The sequence below is a fragment of the Pseudopodoces humilis genome, chromosome 11 (genome assembly GCF_049639895.1).
Source record: "Pseudopodoces humilis isolate 2021_Gansu_Grassland_sample_001 chromosome 11, ASM4963989v1, whole genome shotgun sequence".
NCBI lineage: Eukaryota > Metazoa > Chordata > Aves > Passeriformes > Paridae > Pseudopodoces > Pseudopodoces humilis.
In genome coordinates, this window is record NC_142210.1 from 4,168,845 (window position 1) to 4,190,816 (window position 21,972).

Sequence of the window (21,972 nt, forward strand, 5' to 3'; positions counted from 1 at the left end):
GCTTCATCAGCTGCTGTAAGGCATGAGCTTCCCTCCCCGGCCTGGACCTCCCCCAGCCCACGTGGGCTCTCAGCAGATGGTCTCCTGGACATCAAAGAGTGCAGGAGCAATGGGAGAAGGTGCCATGTCATCACTCTGGAGCACAGCTCCCAAATCAACTCTGAACAGTTCATCTCGAGCACCCTGGTCTGCTGCAAGGTGCTCCTGCCCATGGCAGGGGGCTTGAAATGAAATGATCATTAAAGTCCCTTCCAGCCCAAGCTATTCTGTGATTCAGCCATCACTGGGGGTGAGACTACAGGCAAAGTGAGTTTGTACAACAAGATTGGGGTGGGAATTTGGCTTATCCTGGAAGTCTGTTCCAAGCATGACCTCCACAAAGAGCCTGCATGGCCTCCAGGAATGTCCCCTGGTTAAACAGCTGTAAGACACCACCAGCCTGCAGTTATTTAATACATGGTTTATTGAGCTGGGTTGAATACATTGCCAGACTGAGCCCCCTCCCCTTGCCAAACCCCAGTGCATCACTGGTGAAACTGCAGTTGTGCTGTGGTGGCCACCAGTGTGGGATGAGCAGCCTTGGTTGGCCAGTGTCTGATCCACTGAGAGAAGGTGAGGGAACCTAAATCCCTTCCTGAGCAGTCCCAGGCATAACACGGCACCGCGGGGCTCTTCTGGATGATCAAAAAATGTATCCACTGTGCCTTGTTCTCCCCATGGCAGGCAACAGAAAATGTGAGTGAAAGACCCCTAAAAAGCAGGGATTGACACACTGATGTCCCCTCACCTGTCCCCACCTGCCCAAGGAACCACAGAGCATGGATCACCTGTGTCCCAGCAAGCTGCCACTTTCCATCTATGTGCACAAGGGGGTGGGGACAGGCAGGTGACATTTAGCTGGGGCCTTGGCTTCAGAGAGAGGAGGTTTAGCTACAAGCCAGCGCTCAGCATACACACGCAGAATCACGTATCAGTTTGGGGCATGGCAGGTGGGCCTGTGCAGAGCTGGGAAACCATAGGTATAGAAGCCAAGAACTGCTCACACCTTCAGAAGTGCTGGACCGCAGCTGAGGACGATGTTTTTGGTCTGAGGCAGCCAGAGAAACAGGTACAGCCCCCACAGGAGCAGCTCCAAGCCTTCTCCAGAGCAATCCTTTGGGATCTGTGGCAGTGGGGCTGCCAGGGCTCAGAGCAGGAGCAGGGAGCAGTGATGGATATTCTGGTGGAGGGGTAGCTGGGACTGGTGGGCCCTCAGTGCCCACCCCAAAGCCAAGAGAAGGATGGAGTGGACAGAAGGACCATCTCAAAAGAAAAGCCTTATGGCTCTGTGTGGCCCAAGCTCTGGCCTAGTGCTGTGGGCTGATGTGGAGGCACCAAGACACAAGCTGGGGCTGAACTTGGTGGCTCGGGTGACTGGGATGCACTGCCCAGGCAGCCCATGCCCCCAGGGAGGGGACACTTTTCCTCCCAGACACCTGCAATATACATTACCAGAGGCACCCAGAGTACCTCAACTCCAGCAGCTCCCATCTTCTCACAGGTAAGCTGGGGTGGAGCTGCAGGTCCCAGCCAGAACCTGGTCTGGGGCAGCAGGAGCCCTAGCCTGTGCACCAGGCCTCAGTAGTAGGCACCAAGAAGGGCTGAGACCTTGTGCAGGAGCTCCTTGTGGTTGGTGTGCAGGGGGATCCTCTTGTCCAGCACCTGCCAGCGGATGCACAGCTCCGGGTCACAGCCCTGGAGGAACTGCAAGGGGCAGAAAGGGGACAGATGTCACACATGTGCTGCCAGCAAGGGGCCATGGCAGCCACACTCAACAGCACCTCTAGTGCCCAGCCTCCTGCCCTTTCTTTTTGGGGCACACACTGAGGTGCCACTCCACGTTCATCCCCGTGTCCTTCCCCCACTGCAAGCAGCCTATAGAGATGTGGGTCTGGAAAGCTGGCTCCTCTGCCCCAGGCCAGCTGTGAGGCAGGCCAGGGAGCCCACAGGGGTGACAGCCCCTTACCGAGTTCAGCCGCTTCATCTCCACGTTGTTCTGGCTGTCAAAGTGCACGCTGATGGCCACCGTCTCCACCCAGGCGTTGTCTGTGTTGCGTGGGTCGTCAAGGTACCCCCTGTGTACCTGTGCATGGAGATGCCCATGGACAGCCCTCATCACCTCTCTGAGGGCACCCTGGGGGTGGGTGGGACATTGCCCTGCAGGTCCTCTGCCCTGCTGGAGACCAGAGCCCTGCTCCACTGCAGCTGGAGCCATGAGGAGTCACTGCTGCAGGCACAGACATTGGTGTGGGCAGCCCTCCCCTGGGGTCTCTGGGCTGCTCCCTGACCCCCACACGTGAATTATGGCACATCTTCACCTCTCCCAGCCCTTCCTCTCAGAGGGAACCGTGGCAGAGAGGTGGTGCACCCTGCTCCTGCACCCTGGGCCCCCCACGTGACGCTGTGACACCGTCATGTCCACATGTCCCCGTGTCATGGTGACGTCCCCATGTGCCTGTCCCACCATGACACCCGTGTGTCCCCGTGCCAGGGTGATGCCCACACTCCCCTGTGCCACCGAACCTTCCTGTGCCCCCATACCACAGGGACACCCACGTGTCCCTCACCTCAGTGCCTTGTTTCAGCAGGTTCTGGAACTGGGGCCAGAACTCCCGGCGCAGGATCCACTTGAGCTTCAGTGGCAGCGTCTCGCCTGGCTCCAGTGACCCCTGTGCCAAAGCAGATGTCAGCTACAGGGGCTGCCATCAGCACACTGCAGCCTCCCTCCCTGCCACCACTGCAGAAGATACCACAAGGCCTGCTGGTGCCTCCCATCCTCCCTGTCCTGCCCAAAGTCCTCAGCTCTGCCCAAGCACTCTGAGACACTGATCCAATGTCTGCCAAAGGATGCTTTGCCAATAGCTTAACAGGCTCACACGAAGGATGTGAGGATTGAAGCTGTGGAGAGGGAGGAGGGAGAGGCAGGAGACAGCAGGTCAGGGTGAATGGGTGAATGTAAGGAGACCACTGCTTCCCCAGCAGCCCTGGCATGCAGATGCTCTGCAGGAGGGGCAGAGGTACCTCCTCAGCCATAGCTGCAACATGCCTGTGATTCCCCCTTTTCTGTGGGATTTCCTTCCTTCCCTCCTTCCCTCCTTCCCTCCTTCCCTCCTTCCCTCCTTCCCTCCTTCCCATCTCCTCAGCTCCTTCTGCACCAGCTCTTACCCCAGGCAGAGCCCAGACATCTGACAGGGGGTATTGGGCCACCAGGACTTCCAGCGTCTTCTTCAGGCTCTTCCTTATAATGGACCCATCTAAATTCCTCCTCCAGCTGTGAGAGAGGTCCCTGTCATGCTGCAGCTGGACCTGGCTCCCCTCTGCCCAGCAGTGGTCACATTGGCAGTGCAGGGTTTGGCCAGGTCTCTGAGGTGGCCTCATGCCCATTTTTCCACCCCACATCCTCAGCCCTGTGCTGGAGCAGGACACACTCACCGGGTCACAACAGGGTGCAGGGCATGGTTGGGCCCAAAGCAGTGCAGCCTCCCACGGCCTCTCAGCCCTGTCCTGCCCATGGGGTTCCTGCCAGGGTGAGAGTGAGGGCACTGGGGCAGCTCCAGACACCCTCTGTGCCCCATAACACGTGCCTGGGCACCCCTGGCTTCTCTGTGTGCCCATGGCAGTGGCACTCACAGTGGCAGCCCGTCCTGCACGGCGTAGAGCCCGTGGAAGCTCTGCCGGTCAATCAGCCCATCCATGGTGTTGTAGTTGATCTTCAGGAGAGACTCCAAGGAGCTGGAGGGTGGGAGGCAGCCCGGCAGGGAGGGCTGGCTGTGCCACCCAGGGAAGGGGTGGAGGACTGGGGAGCCATGGGGGGAGACTCACAGGCTGAAGGGGTCCTGCACAGCCATGTCCTTGTGGTCAGCCGAGTATGCAGGGGGGTCGTAGAGCGGGAAATCCACCTGCACAACATACGGCTGTGTCAGCCCCCCAGCCTGTGCCCCTGCTGTGACAGCAGACAGGGACTGGGACCTCAGGGACACCTTATGGCCCAGTCTCTTCCTCTGCCCAGCTTGTGGCATCACTCCCCAGGTGATGCTCCAGGCTCTGCTGGGGGCTGGAGGGCTCACACCCCCATGGAAGCCAGTGCTGGATCCTGTCCCTGAGCCTGAGCCAGCTGTGCTTCAGGAAATGCAGAGGTGGGTGGTTGTACCCTCTGTGTCGAACCAAGCATCCCCAGGCATTCCCAGCACTGCAGATCCTGGCAGGAATGATGCTCTTTTCTTTGGGGGAGCCTCAAGCAGTGACTCCAAGGGAAGCCAATGACCCCAGGGCTGGGAAGGACAACAGCTCTCAAATGGGATGAGGGGTTCTTCTTCTCACCACTGTCAGAAAATGCCTCAAGTCTCCTCCTCCTCCCAGCCCCACTGCCCAACATCACAGCTCCTACCTCCCAGGGCACCTTCTCATCTGGCACAGGGAAGCGGAGAGTGTGAGACCCTGGGTACAGGAGGTTTCGGGCAAGCACGTGGTACGGGGGCCGGCTCTCCTCGGGCTTCCCCTTCAGGTCAATCTCCTTGGCCTCCAAGGCTTTGGAGGAGCCTGTGGGGCAGACACAGACATCAGGGTCCCACAAAGCAGGGCACCAAATCCAGCACTGTGGACTGGGGTTCTGCTGAGGGGGCTGGCTGGGTCTCTCTATGGGGATGCTGACCTCCCCTGGGGTCGTGGACCCCGGCTTCCCTTCTGGCAGATCCTGGATTAAACCCCAGGGAGGGTGGGAATGGACTCACAGGCCTCAGAGAGACACCAAACCTCCCAGGACCAAAGGAACCTCTGCCTCACTGCTTGACAGAGAGGTGTGAGGGGCTGCTCAGCCCCAGCCTGGGGCCCTGGGCTTCCCCACTGCTGCTGGGGAGGAGTCAGGCTCCGCTTACCCATGGCTGGCACATCCTCGCCTGAGCTGAAGCCATTGCCCCTCAGCGCCTGCATCATCCACCTGAGGGCCTGGGCGCTCTGATGCACCTGCAGGGCACAGGAGAGGGTCACCCCCAGCCCTGCTGCCCCCCAGGTACCACGGGATCCAGCCCTGGGAGGAGGCACCGCTGCCCTTGCTGCTGACTGCCGTGCCCTGCAGGCAGCAGTGATCCTGGCTGTGTCCTTGGAAAACCTTCTCCGGGGAAATATTTTTACAAAGTAGGTGGAAAGGGAGATGGAAACAGGATATGCCAAGGCTGGGCTGGCTCCCTGGGCACCCCACTGCTCGTGCAGCTCCAGAGGGAGGGGACAGACCGTCCCTATCTCCAGGAGGTCTGGAGGGCCCTCTCAGGCCATGGAGAGGAGCTAGGTCAGCTCTAACTCTTTGGGTGATAGTGGAGGCAGTGGCCCATCCCACCAATTCTCACCTGCATCCTGTTTACTTTGGAGTCAAACAGAACTTTTCCTATAAACCTTTTCCCCTCAAATGCTAATGGCAATGAAACTCAAAATGTCTCAAAGGATACTCATTTAGAGACATTTTGTGTTCTGGTTCAATTGACTCAGGTCCTGGAAAAATTTCACCTTTCTTGGGTACTTGCCCTGGTTTTGCCTCACCTGGTCTTCCAGAGAGCCCAGTCTTTGCTCCACTAATCCCGTCCTCTTCACCTGATCCAAGTCCAGCAGCTCTGCCAGTACATCAACCCTGGAGAAAATGCAGGTTGGAACACCCTCAGCAGCCACCCCTGCACTGATCCCAACTCTTCCGTGACCAGGACTCCAAAGGACAGAAGGAACTTCCTTTCTCAGGAGCAGCTGTACCTCTGTGCAATGTCCCGGATCATCTGCTCCGAGTTCTGCTTCTCCTGGCACTGCTGGTGCTGCAGGTAGTTCTCCTTCAGGTACATCTCCCATGAGAGAAGGGCAGCTTCTTCGTTCTTCTCCAGCTTCTCCTCTGCCGAAGAAAGGGGATGGCAGTGCTGTCACGTCTCTGGGCATCCCAAAGCCCAGCGCCACAGCCTTGTGCCTCGGCACATGCCTGAGGAGGAGGAAAAGGGCAGGAGGGGGACTCTGGTCCTCACTGAGCTTGTGGTGCGTGGCTGGCCGGTGGAGCAAGCCACGCTGGACCAGGAGCTGCAGGTGGTTGAGCAGGATGAGGGGTGGCGGTGCGGGTGGGCGGCCGTGGTACTCCTGGATCAGGTCGTGCCGCTGGAACTTCCAGATCTTGTCTGTGTGCTCCTGGACCTGCTGGAAGGTGTAGCTGGGGCACAGCCCAGGTGTCAGCCATGCCGTGGGGATGAGGGGGCACATTGTGTCTGAATGGTGTCCCCAGCTCCACCCAGCTCCCTCATCAGCCCTGACCTGCAACTACTTCTGCCACATCTATAATGCCCTAGTGGATCCCACTACTTCCACCACATCTAGAGCCCCCCAGACTCACTTGAACATGGCAATGAGGAGGTTGAGGAGGAGGATGTTGGTGAAGAGCAGGTACAGGCACAGCAAGATGACCGTCAGCCATTCTGGAAAGATGGGTTCCTTGTTGTCCGCATTTGTCTCTGGGCACTTGGGCTTGTAGGGGTCAGTCCCGTTGGGGCTGCACTGGTCAATGTTGAAGTTGACCCCTGTGGGCGAGCACAGCGTGACTCCGTGGTGCCCAAACCTCGGGTGTCCTGGGAGCACGTTCTGCTCTCAGAAAGCAGCCAGCATCCAGGGAGCTTAGCACCAGGCAGGGATTTGACCTCCATCTGTGTCATCCCAGGTGCTCTGTTCTCTGCCAGCTCTGTGGGACTTCCATGGGCCGACACGGCCTGAGTTTGGTACATCAGCTTTGTCACGGCCACCCTGCCCGTGCCATGCGCTGTCACAGGCAGTGTCCCTTACCATCAATGTAGGAGGGAATCTGCCCAAAGATGGTCAGGTAGGAATGGTAGACCACGCCACGGAAAAGCCACTCCACACGTTCCTCGTTGTGGATCAGGATAGCCTGCTTGGCCACCCCAAAGGACACCACCCACACTGCCAGCAGGAAGAGGAAGAAGAAGACATCCTTCATCTGCAAAGACAGAGCGGGAGGACAGCTGTGTCCTGGAGCAAGCCCCACACCAGGATGGGATAACAGGGGTGGCACATCCAGCTGCTCTAGCAGGATGGCCCAGCATCATCCCAGCAGGACAGAGGGGAGCTCTCACCATGCGCTTCACAATGATGATCTTGGGCCCCAGGGTTTTACTGACGGTGAAAATGTGCATCAGGCGCAGGCAGAAAATGATAAAAGCCAGGGACAGTATGATGCGCCCAGGATATAATGTTGATGGGATCAGCCTGGGCATGGAAGAGAGGAAAGGAAACACCTCAATGCCACCATGGAAACATATAGAATCATTTAGGTTGGAATTACTGAGAGGGAGGTGAGGCCCTGGCACAGGGTGCCCACAGAAGCTGTGGCTGCCCCATCCCTGGAAGTGTCCAGGGCCAGGCTGGACAGGGCTTGGGAGCAGCCTGGGATAGTGGAAGGTGTCCCTGCCCATGGCAAGGGGTGGAACAGGATGAGCTTTAAGGTCCTTTCCAATCCTAACCAGTTTTGGTTTGAGTTGGAAAAATTCTTTCATAGAATTCCATGATTCTATGAAAACACTATTGAACTCTGCAGCTCACCTGCAAGTCAGCCCCGCAATAAAGACTAGGATGGCACAAATATCCAGCTTATTCCAGAAGTCCTTGATGTACAGAGAAGCCATTTTCACAACCCCGAGTCCATCTGGATCATACAACAGCTGTTGGGAAGAGAAAAGGGGCTGGCTGTCAGATACTCATGTGCTTCACAGAGGGGAGACCACGCAGATCATCTGGCCATCACTGGACACTCTTGCTGACCCAAAGGTAACCTGAGCCCATGTGGTTTTCTCTAGGGGCATGGGAGGAGCATGGGGGCATCTGGCAAGGAATGTGGGGACACCTGGGGCATTGGGGCTCTTCAGGCCAGAGGAGAAAAGCACTGAGATGTTGAAGCAAAAGTAGAAAAATATCAAATGTCAAGCAAAATCAGGGAATTCACCCAAAGGAAGAGCTCCCTCCATCTCTTGACATTCTCAAAACAGACACCAGACACCTCCTGGGAAAAGCCCACCAGCCCTACAGCATTTTCTTCTGCAAATATACAGGGCCATGCCAGATGCAGCCAAGGAGAATCCCCAGCCTCAGAGGTGGGGATCTGGTGGTTCCACGTGCTGGGACCTCTCAGAATAGGTGGTGTCGTGAGAAGCAGCATGGGAACCTGAGCTGTGTGGGACCTCCCAGGAGCACCCAGAGCATGCTCTGCCACCTCCCAGCCTCAGCTCTGCCTGCCCACACCTGGCGGGTCTCCTCGCACACCAGGGAGAAGAGCCAGAAGTAAATGAGGTATTCCCGCCAGGACGGCATCGGCTGGAAGTCAACCATCAGGACGTATGCGAAGAGCAGGAGGAAGGTGAAGTAAGAGAGGATGTTCATGAGGAAGATGACGATGGGTGCTGTGAAGAAGGCTCGGAGGTGCGCCAGGCAGCCCATGGGCTGCAGCCTCTTCTCCCTGCTGGGATCAGGGACGGATGTGGGCTCGGCTGCCCAGGGAGATGCCATGGCAGCTTCCCCCAGCCAGGCACAGGGTGAGGCTGGAGTAAACCCCTGCCGCAGTGCGTGGGTGTCCCAGCTGCCACAAGTACCTGAAGGTGATGAGGTTGGTGTAGAGCAGGGGGAAGAACAGCATGCACGTAATCACCCGCCAAAGGCTGTTGTCCACAGACAGCTTCCCCCACCAGACCTTGGTTAGAAAAGCCTGTGAAGAGGGAGAAAGAGGAGTGATGGTTGCAGAGGCTGAAGGGCAGAGTCCCACGGCTACCCACGAGGAACTCTGGATCCTGGGGCCGCTTGGGCACATTCCCTCTAAGGATCACTGCTGGGAGCCCACCTGGACACCCCCATGGGACACAAAATTCATGTTCTTGGCCTCCAACGCCAGCTGCAGACAAGTTGTCTTCCCCCAGGCTTCAGAGACACGGGTGAGAAGCTTCTGGGCTCTCTCTTCATCCTTGCGGTAGCAGTCTGTGAACACACCTGGAAGGGCCAGTACCAGGAGGCTGAGCTCTGAGCCCAGAACCACCCTTCTGAGCAGGATCAGGATATTGCACCACACACTGGTATTCCCTGTACTGCCACCACCACGCAGGCACTGCCTTTGGAGCATAATCCCCAACTGTGAGGATGGGACCCTCATTTCTCACTCCCCAGACATCTCCTGGGTAAAGCTCACCAGCCCTAAGGGTGCAAGAGCAGCTCTGAGGTGCAGGAGCAGCTCTGTGATGCCGGTGCCCTTCTGCTCACCGATTGCCTTGTGCTCGTACTCCTCAGCCAGGGCCAGCATGTCATCGGTGGTGTCTGTGTCCTCCTCCTCCTTGGCCAGCTCCTTCAGAATTTTGCTACAGGCCAGTGCAGCTGCCATGCAGTCTTGGCTCTGGCACAGAAGAGGATGAGGAAAGCAGGGACACTCTGTCTGTCAAGTCCCAGAAGCCTTGACAAGCCCTCCCCAGCTCCCATGGGAAGGAAGGAAGGTGTCCCAAACAGATCGGTGCTCAGGATGGACAGCTTGCCATGACAAGGGCTGAGCCAAGCTCGCCTCTGGATAACCCACTGCCATGGGGAATATAGGAGCAACCCTGCCCTCTTTGTGGGATGCCTTGGCTGATGGGGCAGAGCGACTCCTTGGCATGTCTACTGTGCCACCAGCCACGCTGCCTCTTGTCCTGGAATGCTCTCTATGAGCAGAAGCCTTCTCCACCCCAGCTGCTGTGTCCCTGTGGGCTCTCTCAGCCTGAGTAGCCCACTTCTGGCCCAGAACACCCCCTCTACCTGTTTTGGCCAGGAAGGGGAGGGATCTGGCTTCATGGTGGGGCTGGGGATGGACATTAAGTGCCCTCAGGCTGGCTGTCTCCTGTTTGGCTAGGGTCAGGCTCAGGATAGTTCTCCCACTATCCCAAATCCCAGCAGATTCCACTGTTCCCCTTGGGGCTGCAAGGTTTGGCTCCATATGAGCCCCTCAGGTGTGACCAGAGCTCTGGGCTGTGATACCTGGGCCCAGATGATTTCTGCCAGCTCCTTGCGGTTCTGGACCACAGCCCAGATGAGCAGATCCCGAATGGGGTCCATGGTGAAGGTGACTCGGCCAGCAGAGCGCTTGTAGAGGGACCGAAGGCTTGACCCCTGCACCTGCAAGGTGTGCAATGCTCAGACCTGCTTGCCCAGCACAAATCCACTCAAACCCCTGGTGCTGCCTCCACCACCCGTGGAAAGGACTTTGCCCAGATAGAGGGGTGGCCAAGACTGGACTCACTCATCCTGCAAATTTCACTTTTTCTAGGGCTGGGATCAGGTGGAGCCGTGCACCCACCCCACCGGGTCCTGCCTACCAGCATCACACATCCATGCAGTGCTACAGGTGTAGGAAAGTGGGAGCTGCGCCTGGAATGAAGGGCAGATGGCTTGGGCAGGGCTTTAAGGAAGTTTTAGTATGATTTTTGAGCACACAAGAGGACAGAGACCCAGCTGGATCCCCTGAGCCAGTGTCCCCTTCCTGCTGCCCCCCTGCCACCAGGTAACCTGGGGATACGTACGTTCAGCTTGATGTGTGGGACGGGGATGGAGAGCCGGGGCCGCTCCGTGTGCTTGGGCTTGGGGTAGAGCAGCTGTGTGGAGCAGCCCAGCAGCTCCCGCAGCACCTGGGAGACGTGGTGCATCTGGAGCCTCGGCATTTTGGAGCCGGCTGTGTGCTCTCTCTCCTCCAGCAGCACCTTCTGCAGCTTGCTGTGGAACAGGCAGGATGGTGCCAGGTTGTCGTAGAGGTAAACCAGGGTGTCCCAGGTGACAAAATCCTTGAGACACACTCCCTGCTCCAGGAACAGCTTCACAAACTCTGGCTTGTTGGAAATCAGGGCAGCTGCCATCACAGGGTGGAGATCTGCAGGCTGGCAGGCCAGAGGCAGAGGTGAGGGGCTCCGTGGTCCCAGAACAGGACCCTACCATGCTCCTCACTTGGGGAGAGATTTTGTCCCTGAGCACATGAGGAGTCTCTGGATGTGAAAGAGCATGTGACATGCACTAAAACTTATGGGACATTCCCAGGGGTTAGAAGAGGGCACTCTTCTCTGGCAGTGGAGACCTCTGCCCCCTTGGCTGCTGGGCAGAGGGATGGGTAGGGTAGAGACCACCTATCCCAAGTTCATGAATATCACAAAATCACAGGACAGTTTGGGTTGGAAGCTCATCTCGTTCCAATCCCCTGCCAGGGTCAGGGACACCTTGCAGGTGTCCAGGTTGCCAGCTTGACCTTCAGCATTTCCAGGGATAGGACATAGATCCACAAATGTTTCACTTCTGGGTTCCTAGCTCTCACCAGCCCTTCCCAGTCTTATCAAAGGTGTGTGAACTGGGGGAGCACAAACTGTTGAATGAAATAGAAAAATCCCTTCCAAGTTCCACAGCCCAGTCAAAAAGGACAGACAACCCTGCTCAGCCTCAACTTCTCAACAGCAGGATTAGACATGGGATGGCAGAGCTGGTCCCTGCCTTACTCTGTAATAAGGTATGAGCACCAGGCTGGGTGAGGTGAGTTTAGAGACAAATTGCTATTTGAGCAGTGACCACAGGGCAGAGCTGTCAAGAGGTATTTTAGGTTCCAGGTGGGTCTTTAAAAACACTGGTTTTGAACAAAATACCAATTATCTTCATGTGTGCTTAGCTCTGCTTTGGGTTTTTGAAAGCACTTTTGAAGAACAGCCCCAGTTAATGCTCTGGGAGTTCAGTGTCCAAGAGAAATCCCTTTAAAACTCTCCCCAGGCACAGCCAAGGTGAGAAGCACCCTCCTTATCCAGAGGCCTGACAAGCTGTAAAGCCTGACCAGACAAGCAGCGCAGGTATGGCCATACCTTCCAGTCGTGGTCATCTGTGAAGATCTCGCTTCGGGCAATGTCCACCCTGTTCCAGGCCACAGCCAACTTCAGCTGGTGGTCCCAGTTCTCATGACCAAAGTGGTCCTGGTTTCGGGATGCTGCAAATTGCATGTGTTAGAACACAGGATCATCCAGTGAGAAGACACCACAGGGAAGCCTCCTTGGATGTGTGGCTCTTTTCTAAAATCATCTCTGCCCAGTAACAAGGTTTGGGGACTTCTTTGGTGACCCCATAAGTCAAGTATCAGTAGGAGGTGACTGTTCACCTTGCCCCTTCCTCCCAGAGAGGGCCCCATCCCTCACCTTTGAAGAGGGCCTGGAGGATGGCCACATCCACGTCCTGCTGGCCATATTTACCCTCTCTGAAGATGGTCAGGAGTTGCCTGCTCCGCACTATGTCTTGGATCTACGAGGAGAGCCGTGGGCAAGCAATGAGCAGCAGCGTCTCCTCCCTGCTGCTTCCCACAGGCCCCTGCACCGTGCAGGGCAATTCCTCACTCCCCTCCATCCCCTGCAGAACCCCTGGGCTGTGTCCTCCGTCATGGGCTGGTCACAAACACTCCCTCTCTGCCCAAAGGGAGCAGGCAGTGGAGGAGCAGGGTTTGAGCCCCTGGGGTGTCCACCAGGACAATGATGAGGATGGCTGGGGGCAGAAGAGGTTTAAACTTCCCACTGGGACCCTTGCTGCTCATAGTCCAGGACCCCTGGGACCTCTTTGGTCTCCCAAAACTCAGAGAAGCCTGCAAGGGACTCACCTTCTTGGTCCACTCCACCAGTTTTCTCTCAGTGAAGAGCTCGTAGGTGTCGTGGAAGAGGATGCTCAGTTTCTTCTGGATCAAGGCAATGTTTATCCTGGCCACGGGCAGGTTGGCCACCTGCGCGATGACATCGGCCACGCGCCCAGACCCTTCCACAATCACACAGGGGATCCCGTTGGTGATGGCATTGTAGATGGTCTGCAACGGAGTGGGGAGGTTGTTCTGGATCCCACCCAGACACCTGCAGACCCTCTCTGAGCCTGAGACCCCACTGCTGCTCCCAGCACTCCTGTCAGAGTGGCACCACTGAGAGCAGCACCCCGGGAAGGAGCTGTCCCTCCTTCGCCCCCACTTCTCAGCTCGCCACAAGCAGCTCCTTACATCAAGAGTCCCAGGGCCTCCTTCCAGCACCACACACACAATAGGGATCTTGATGGCAACACCTGCAGGGAAGCAAAATCCAGGGTCACCTCCTCATAGGGGCTGATCCCCCCCATAGGTCTCCTCTGAGTGGTGGAGCACGAAAGGCAAGGTGGGAGCAATGTCCCTGACACATCAGGCCTCAGGAGAGGGGAGGGAAACCATGCCCAGTGATTATCTGGTGTGGCAGGTCAGACATGTGGTAGGATTTTTGGGGTTTTTCTGCACAGGGGCAGGAGTTGGACTTGAGGATGCTCATGGGTCTCTTCCAGCTCAGGGAATCCTGGGATTCTGTGAGCACACATGTGTTATGATGGGAGACCGTTTGCACAGTGAGAAGATGACACCTGGAAGCTCCCTTGGGATCTGGCCCTTTGGGAGAAATGACTTTCCCTGGCCAGCTCAGCATCACAAGGTTTGGGGACTCTTTTCATGATCACGTAAGTCTGGCAGAGAAAGATTCTTTGATCCGTGCCACAGAGGAACAAGGCTCCACACTTATCATGGCAGTCCTCTGCCTGTGCAGAGGATCCTGTGCCTGGATCCTCTGGGGAAGCCACAGCCTCTTGCTGGAGCCCAGGAAGGACACCATTCCAGGGGGATGGCCCATCCCTGTGTGTTGCTGTTACCTCCTTTCACCTTGGTCTGCTCTGAAATGAACTTCTCCAGCCTGGTCCTCAGGGGGATTTCCACCCCATACCTCCCGTGGGTCCCATCATCCACCAGGATGAAGTGGGAGTGGTTGCTGTCCAGGCATGACAGGCTGCCTTGGTTCTCCTCATCCAGCACATATTCAGCAGGAAAGCCCCCCTGTAAGGAGGAGACACTCTGGGAGAAGCCTGGCAGAGGAGCAGCAGACAGCCAGAGTAACCAGCATGTGGGGACAGGAATGGGTCAGCATGTGGGGACAGGAATGGGTCAGCATGTGGGGACAGGAATGGGTCAGCATGTGGGGACAGGAATGGGTCAGCATGTGGGGATGGTCTGGCCAAACTGTCTCTGTGCCCCCACAGTGCTCATGTCAGCCTTCCCCATGCTCCACTGGCCTTCACACCTACAAGAGTCCTCCCAGGAGAAGCACAAAACCTACTCAAGACACTGGCTAGGGCGGAGGGACTTCTCAGCAAATACCAGCTTGGGACCATCCCTGGAAGAGTTCAAGGCCAGGTTGGACAGTTCATGGAGCAGCCTGGTCTAATGAAAGGCTCCTTGCCCATGGCAGAGGGTGGAACAAGGTGAGCTTTAAGATTCCTTCTAACTCAAACCATTCTAAAGTTCAAAGACCATCACTCCTGGTACAGTTGGGTTTTCCAGGGCTGCCAGCCACAGTGACATCTAGAAGCACCTGTTCCCACCCCAGTCCTTGGCAGGACTTCCCCAGCAGCCCAGGCACAGGCAAAGCAATCCCCTGTCTGGCCGTGCCTGGCTCACCATGGGGCAGACGAGGCTCTCGCGGTTGTACACGGTCCCCCAGGTGGCAATGCCAATGGTGACAATCTCGCCCTCCTTGTGGCTGCAGCTCAGGATGAAGTCTCGCACTGCCTCTCCCACCTGTTTCATCACACCAGCGTGGGACCCCCCTGTGATGATCCAGGCTCCTGGGGGTCACAGAGGGGCGTGGGAAGGGAGAGGCTCTGCCCACAGTGATCTCCCAGCCTCCCCCACATGGCTGTGGGTCCCTGGGGTGCTCCATCCCCCCAGAAGATGTCTCTTCCCTGTCCTGGCTGTACAGGCAATGTCTTCTTCAGTACCTCTCTGAGTCCAGCTCATTTTGAGTGTTTCACTTTGCAGTGACTGAGCTGGAGCAGCCCATCCCTGGTGATCATGGTCCAGGTAGGGACCTACAGGTCTCCTAAAACAGCTCAGCATCCCCAGAACAGCCCAGCTTACTAAACCTGGCATGGTCAGGGGGACCCTCTGCATCCAGAGGACCTTTAAAAGTCCCCTTCAACCCAAATTATTCTATGATTCTGTGATTTTATTATTCTGTGGCCTCTTACCTGTGGTCTGGGCCACCTTGACCAGCCCTTGCCGGAAGATGTTCCTCAGCCTTGGCTTCATGATGAAGTTTTTGGCTCCCCCGGTGACTGAGATGAGCAGGTTGGGAGCGTCCAGGCCCCAGTGCTGTGTCATGAGGTGGTAGATGACCCGTGGAGGGGTGTCCGAGGAGACACGCACATACTGCAGAAAAGGGGACCATGCACACATTTTGGGTATAAACAGTGGGGTCGGGGTAACAGGACACCTCCAACACAATTCCTCCTGTCCCACCCAAGAGGCTTCCCAACATCGTTCTGCAGCAGAGCTGTGTTGCTGCTGGCCCAGGTCTTTGTCCATGACCCTGTTCCCATTTGCTTTCCTGGGAGCAAACATTCCCCAGACAAATCTAAGAGCAAGGACAGGGAACAGCCACTCCTTGAATCATGAGTTTTGTGGTTTCAGAAAGGGTTTAAGGGGCCTGTTTCAACCCCTCCACTGCTTGAGTCACTGTTGCCTTTGGGGCAATTCCACCTTTTCCCAATGTACTCTCATTCAGGAGGGAAATGCTCCTGTACCATCTGCCATGGCAAACTCTGTCTCCCCATGCAGCCACAGATGGGGCAAACAGATCACCTTCCCTGTCTTCTGTCCCAGCCCTGTGAAGCGGATATCACCGAAGGCATCCGTTGGCATTTCCTGGATGTGCCTGCTGGGATCCCATTCCTTCCCCAGGAAGATGGGGGGTTTGGCAGCATCGTCCAGGTGCTGTTCCCTGAGATAGCCACACTCACAAACAATCCTCCTGAAAAGCACACCAACAGCTTCGCTGAGAGCAGCTGAAAGCCGAAAGGCAAAGCCCAACCCCAGCCTGGGCAGGAGGTGCTGTTCTCCTTAGGAACCATGTGGGCCCCACATCTCCCACCCAGCTGCTCCTACAGCTCAGAACCTGTGCAGAAACAAGGGCAATGATTAGGGGGAAATCAGGGGGAAAAGTCCAAATATTTCCACCAGTAGAGATTTAGGACAAAAATATTTAGGATGGAAGTGACTGCCTGCAAAAGCATTGGAAATGTTTTTCACTGGGACACAGAATCTCAGCCGTGTGATGACTCACCACACGCCGAAGAACCAGTTAAAAAGAAAGTTTTGAATCCCTGTGACAGAAAGATGGGATTTTCTGGTGCTGGAGCTTTACCACCAACCCTCACTTCTGCTCTCCTAAAGGGGAGGGAAGAAGGGAGTGTCTCACTTACCCAGAATCTGATGTCTGGGAGCTTTCCACAAAATAGGTGCATTCCTTCTTTCGGATGTTTTCAGGAATCCAGGAGATGAGGTTTTCCTGATGGAGCGAGAAAAGCAGCAAGGGGTCAGGGTTTCTGGAAAGGGCCAGAAATTATGCCAGGAGCCAGACACCATGGTGATGGGAGCACATCTGGGTGCTTCTTTGGGTGTGAAGGATGAAAGCTCCATCGCTCTCTGCAAGGACAAAGCCAGATGTACTCTGACGAGAAGGGATACGGGTGTTGGCCATTTGCCTCAGATACTTGGAGGCTTTCTGTCTGTCCCTAAAACTAACCTGATCAGTTATTAATGCTCCTGTTATTGAGACACTCATTAACACTGTTCCATGTGTGTGCCCAACCATCCCCTCTTCCAGCACCCCCTGAACTTGCCTTTTCATTGCTGCCAGTGGGGAAATGTGCCTTCCGCCTGCTCCTTGAGACGCTGCTACTGCTCTGCTGCAGGTTGGGGACCACCTCGAAGTCGCTCATCTTCCTGGGGTGTGTGGCAGGCTCATCTCCTCTCTCAGGGCACACCTTGTTCAGTTCAGAGGGGAGCACCTTGGCGCACCGGCCACGCACAGACATGGCCCCTTTGTCTTGTGCTTCTCAGCCTCCTTTCTCCTCCCTAGGCTGGGAGCTCCTGAACATCCCCATCCTGAGGGCAGTGGAAGAGAACCAGAGAATCCCAGAATGGTTTGGATTAGGAAGGGCCTTAAAGTTCATCTCCTTCCACCCCTCTGCCAAGGGCAGGCACACCTTCCCCTAGGCCAGGTTTCTCCGAGCCCCATCCAACCTGGCCTTCAAAATAAAAGGGATGCTCATGAACTAAGAGCACTGAGGTGCCTCATCCATCATTGCCTGGGTGGAGACTGGTCCATGGGGAACCTGCCATCCCCTCACCACAGCCCTGACACTGGGGCCGTGTGTGTGGTGACCAGCCTCAGCATGCACCACGCTTCCCTGGGGAAGCCCTTCCATGTCCACAAAGCGCCCTGCTGCTTTCAGCCTGCCAGCCTGTAGCTCTCCTCACCTGCTCTCCACTGCAGGCAGCTGAGATATTTCTGGCAGCAGGGAGAGCAGAAACTAGGTCTCTTGTGTGAGCAGCCTGAGCATAGCCCCGCATGGAAAATCTGGAAATATGGACATGCTGGCTGCAGAGACTCTGTGGAGGAGCCCCGTGTCCCCTGCAAAGGTGACCTGAGAGCCTCAAGATGCACATGGGGCTTCTGCAAGCAGGGGCTGCAAAACTCCTCAACCACCCTGAACACTCACAGCCCCCTTTGCTGAGATGGGAGAGCTGATGGAGCAAAGGTGGAAATGTTCCTGAGGTCTCTGGAGCCCAAGGGGGATGGTGTGCTCTCAGGAACGCTGGGATTAGGTAATGGAGGGAGCACTGGACTCAGGTGATGCTCTGGCCAAGCTGTGGGGTCTGTGTTTAAGGAGGATTTTGTCTGCTCTCTTCAAGCCAAATCCTGCATTTCACCCAAGGGTGGGGAGTCCTTGTGGGAACAAGGAGTGCTGATGCTAAATCATGGAGTAGCAAGGAAAAGCTATTTTATCGGCCTCCCTCCTGGGATCTACACAGCCCCACTGACCTTGGGAGGCAGATTTTGGCAGACTGGATTTCTGCATCAGCACAATGCCCAGAAGATCTGATTTTTGGAGAAAGAGCAGTCGAAAGAAGGTCAAATGCGCCCTTAATTCCTGTTCGTGGCCTCACAAGGCAGACAGGCTCGTGGGGGCTTGGGCCACGGCCACATTGCAGGAGAGGCTCCCACCCCAGGTCCCCCCAACACCTGGAACCCCTGTCCTTAAGGGGACAAGGACAGAGCCTCTCCCGCTGCCCACCTCCCAGTCTGAGGGGGTCAGGAGGTCCCTCGGTCCCACGGGGTGGTCACAGCACCTACCAGGACGGAGAGCAAGGCTGAATCCTGCCCGTGAACCTGCCCACCCTGCTGCCCACCGCCGGCACGACCCCAGCGAGGCTGCCCGTACCTTCCGTGCCGCATCCTCCGGCAGCATCACCGGCTCCTCCGCTCCGCTCCTGCCACGGGGATTCAACCCCGTGTCCCTCTAGTCCTGCGGGTCATTTTATCACTGGAGACACACTGGAGAGCTGCGTGCAGGGAGGAGGAGGTGGCAGTCGGCTGGCAGCTTCCCAGCAAATCAGGCTGCAGAAGCGATCCCTGCCGAGAAGCTGCAGCGCCCGGGCGAGTCCCGACTTTGCTGGAGTGGCTGAGTCACCCTGGCACATCCCCGCAGCCCCAGCAGGGACCAGGCACCCGAACCCCTCCAGGCACCTGCCAGGATCCCACTGCTAAGGTTGCTAGAAATGCCTCTGCCCGAATTAAGGGGCAAACACGGTGTGCCAGTGACAATAGTATGGGTTTTTATTTGGTAGGAAATGTGGGGGAGAGAGAGAAATAGGAAATAAGTGGGGGGGACAGAAGGAGAATGACAGGGACGGAATAAGGAAAATATCAGCGCTTCGTGGATCCCAGTGATGTTCTGCTGATTCTCTCCAGCTGATCTTCTTGGTGGTGAAGGTCCCCACAGAAAGCACAGAATCTGATGGGTTAATATTTGCTCAGGACAGGTAGGAAAATCCAAGCACCTCACTGGGTGTGGGGGCATTTTGCCATTGTCTCTTACAACAGACTCTGGGTTTGTAGCATCCTGTGCAGTCCTGTGGTGCAAGGCTTTGGGAATGACTCCGGAGGGCACTTTGGGGGGACTTTGATGGGTTAAGGCACACCCTCAGCTGTCTCTCATGTGAATGTCCTGTGGATGTGGCATTCCCAGGGCTGGGGGTTCCATAGCCAGTTTGGGTAAGGAAGGATGTGTTCACTGCCCCTGAGCAGAGGTTACAACACCAAACTTCCTCTCCCCACCTCGGCTGGGGGGAAATCTATGCAAACCTGCTCCCAGCAAATGGGTCTGTGGGCTATGGCCTCCCCCACCCCCAAGCAAGCCAGAGATAATTCTTAGCACAGCTGCTGGGGTTGCCTCACATTCTTTTCCTTGTTTACTTACTGGTTTCAGGTGATTGAAGAATGGGTTTTCCCTTTATCTAATCTCGGCAGTTTGATTTTCAGTCCAAAGTCCCAGCCAGGTATCTTCAGGGAGGCTACTTTGGTTGTAGCTTCTTTATACAATTTTTGTTATAATGAGCAAAACTTTATATCAGTGTTTGAGGCATGAACTATTTCAGTCTGACAGCAGATGTGACAAGCAGGGGCTGCTCAGGGGATGGATGGTGCCAAAAGGAGTGGCAGCCCAGCGGTACGGATGGAGGACCAGGTGCATTGCAGGCTAGGCAAATGTGATGAAAAATCCCTTCCCTAACTATCAATCATCCTTTATATTACGAAAATATAGAAACTTTACATATATATATATAAATTAAACACTGTGATGTGAAGAAACAATGGAGTTTTGCAGTATTGGATTATTGCAGACTCCGCTATTGTTCGTGCTGAAGTAAAACAAACAGCCCGGCCCTGGAGAGAAGCACTTTGCTTTTAGAGCAGTCCCCGAGGGATAAAGAACAGCTTTATCCCTGGGATGAGCAAGGTACCACAGCACCCCAGGCTCTGAGACCCCCCCAGCCCCGTCTGGTGTCACAGGTCAGTCACCGCAGCCAGAGGGACTCGAGGACTCCTGGATCGATCGCCAAGCAGAAACAGAGCGGCTTTGCCAAGTTTTACTGTGACTGGAGATCTGTTAGTGTGGGTGTCAGTGCTCAGTCAAGTTCTGTTTTACCTGAATGCTTGATGCATGTAAGAACATCATAAAAACCATACCTGGGTGCCCCCCTTTGGCTAGGACATCTCATGCCCATGAATAAATATTTACACTTTTAACTCCAAGCTTTGCATCCCAACCTGGCATGGGTGAATTTTTATTGATGAACTTCATATCCCACCACAGGAAACAAAAGCCTTTTGGATGGTGCTTTCCTCCCCCCATTATGCTCTGGGCCCTAAATGAACTGGCTTCTCCAGTGGATTTGCAGCCACTTAACTTGCATTAGCCACAACACTCAAGTTAACAAACACAGCGTCCCTTTTCCTTAGGAAATGTGCTCAGCAGTAACACTGGGCCAGGACAGCAGCCAAGGCAGTGGATGCTGCAGCACTGATTTGGCTGCTGTGGCTCAGATTTGGCTGGGGAGCCAAACACACTGGGGAGCCCGGGCAACTGCAGCTCTCAGTGAGCTGAGGGTGCTGCAGCAGCAGGCCCAGGCATCCCCCTGCCTCTTGCTGGAGAAGAGTTGTGTCCAGAGAAGGAAACAGAGATGTGAAGGGTCTGGAGCACAAGCCTTATAAGGATGGTTGAGGGAGCTGGGAAAGGGGCTCAACCTGGAGAAAAGGAGGCTCAGGGGGGACCTTCTGGCTCTGCACAACTCCCTGACAGGAGGGGGCAGCTGGAGAGGGGTCGGGCTCTGCTCCCAGGGAACAGGAAAAGAGGAAATGGCCTCAAGCTGCACCAGGGGAGGTTTAAGCCAGACATTAGGGAAAAAAAAAAATCTTCACTGGAAGGCTCATCAAGCATTTGAACGGACTGCTCAGGACAGTGGTGGAGTCACCATCCCTGGAAGTGTTAAAAAAAAGAGTGGAAGTGGCATTAGGGGACATGGTTGAGTGAAGAACACAGTGGAAGTGCTGGGTTGATTGTTGGACTTGATGATCTTAGAGGGCTTTTCCAACCTAGATGATTCCATGACTTGATGATTCTGTGATTTTCTGATGGTTAAACATTGTGGGGCAGTGCTGGGAGACAGGTGGGAAGAGAAATGCTGCTGGATCTCAAACACAGCCATGTCCTTCAGGTTTGGGGTGAGGCTCTGTGCCCCCTTCTGGGCTCAGGTGCTGGGCACAGGCACTAAACCAGCAAGCAGGGTGAAAATGAAACCACAGTGGGGTGCTCACCTCCTTCAGCCCAGTTTCCAGCCCAAGGAGGTGAGTTAGCACAGACCATCCATGCAATGAGTTCCACCGGTTTCCCTGAACGAGAGCAAACAGCTGAGCCGCTTTGCTGGGAGAACAGATGCTGCTAATAAGGCAGTAAATAAATCCATGTGCAATGCTTTACAGTTGGGTTGTAATTACCTCTGCACTGCCAAAAGAGCCAATGCCAGAGCTGCACATTAATGACACATTAATGGGAGTGCTCATCTGCTCTCAGCTGGCTGGCTCCCCAGAGACCAGAGCTTTTATTTTATTTTTGCACATGCCAAAACCACCATGGTCTGGTGGGACTTGCCTGGAGCCAGCACTGGGGTGGTTCCCACTGCTCCTCCTAAAAGCCCAGCTAAAAAGCAGCAAGGCTGAGAGCAATTCCCAGCAAGTTAACATCCATTTGCAACAGCAGGAGGACGGAAGTGGGAGCATGGAGGACTGGCTGCCCTCCGGGGGCTGTGCCTGCTGCTCACACATCCCATGCCCCTGGGTCACAGGGTCTTTCCCTACACTGCAAATCCATTCCAGAACCTCTGGCTTTCCCAAAGTTATCCAGGTTGTCCAGGAGGTTGGATCTCCAACCCAGCACCTACAAATGAACAGGCAGCACAGAACCCCCTCTGTGAGCACTGCTGAG

The 21,972-nt window shown here is 55.8% G+C and overlaps 1 protein-coding gene across 1 annotated transcript; it reads right to left on the reverse strand.

Annotated features, from left to right (window-relative positions):
• Positions 1-475: 475 nt before the first annotated feature.
• On the reverse strand, positions 476-18,508 carry TRPM2 (transient receptor potential cation channel subfamily M member 2). The gene is made up of 33 exons (XM_088060862.1): positions 18,370-18,508; positions 16,765-17,029; positions 16,345-16,430; positions 15,725-15,893; positions 15,112-15,292; positions 14,543-14,709; positions 13,741-13,921; positions 13,073-13,134; positions 12,689-12,889; positions 12,237-12,339; positions 11,910-12,031; positions 10,599-10,949; positions 10,057-10,194; positions 9,313-9,442; positions 8,900-9,045; positions 8,655-8,767; positions 8,308-8,524; positions 7,612-7,730; positions 7,146-7,278; positions 6,838-7,009; positions 6,395-6,578; positions 6,036-6,214; positions 5,776-5,908; positions 5,572-5,659; positions 4,914-5,001; positions 4,427-4,578; positions 3,862-3,938; positions 3,670-3,771; positions 3,472-3,558; positions 3,205-3,310; positions 2,607-2,708; positions 2,006-2,122; positions 476-1,743 (listed from the first exon to the last, which is right to left on the reverse strand). The coding sequence occupies exons 2-33, from the start codon at positions 16,957-16,959 to the stop codon at positions 1,618-1,620; spliced, it is 4,527 nt and encodes a 1,508-aa protein (XP_087916988.1). The 5' UTR covers positions 16,960-17,029; positions 18,370-18,508; the 3' UTR covers positions 476-1,617.
• Positions 18,509-21,972: the final 3,464 nt, after the last annotated feature.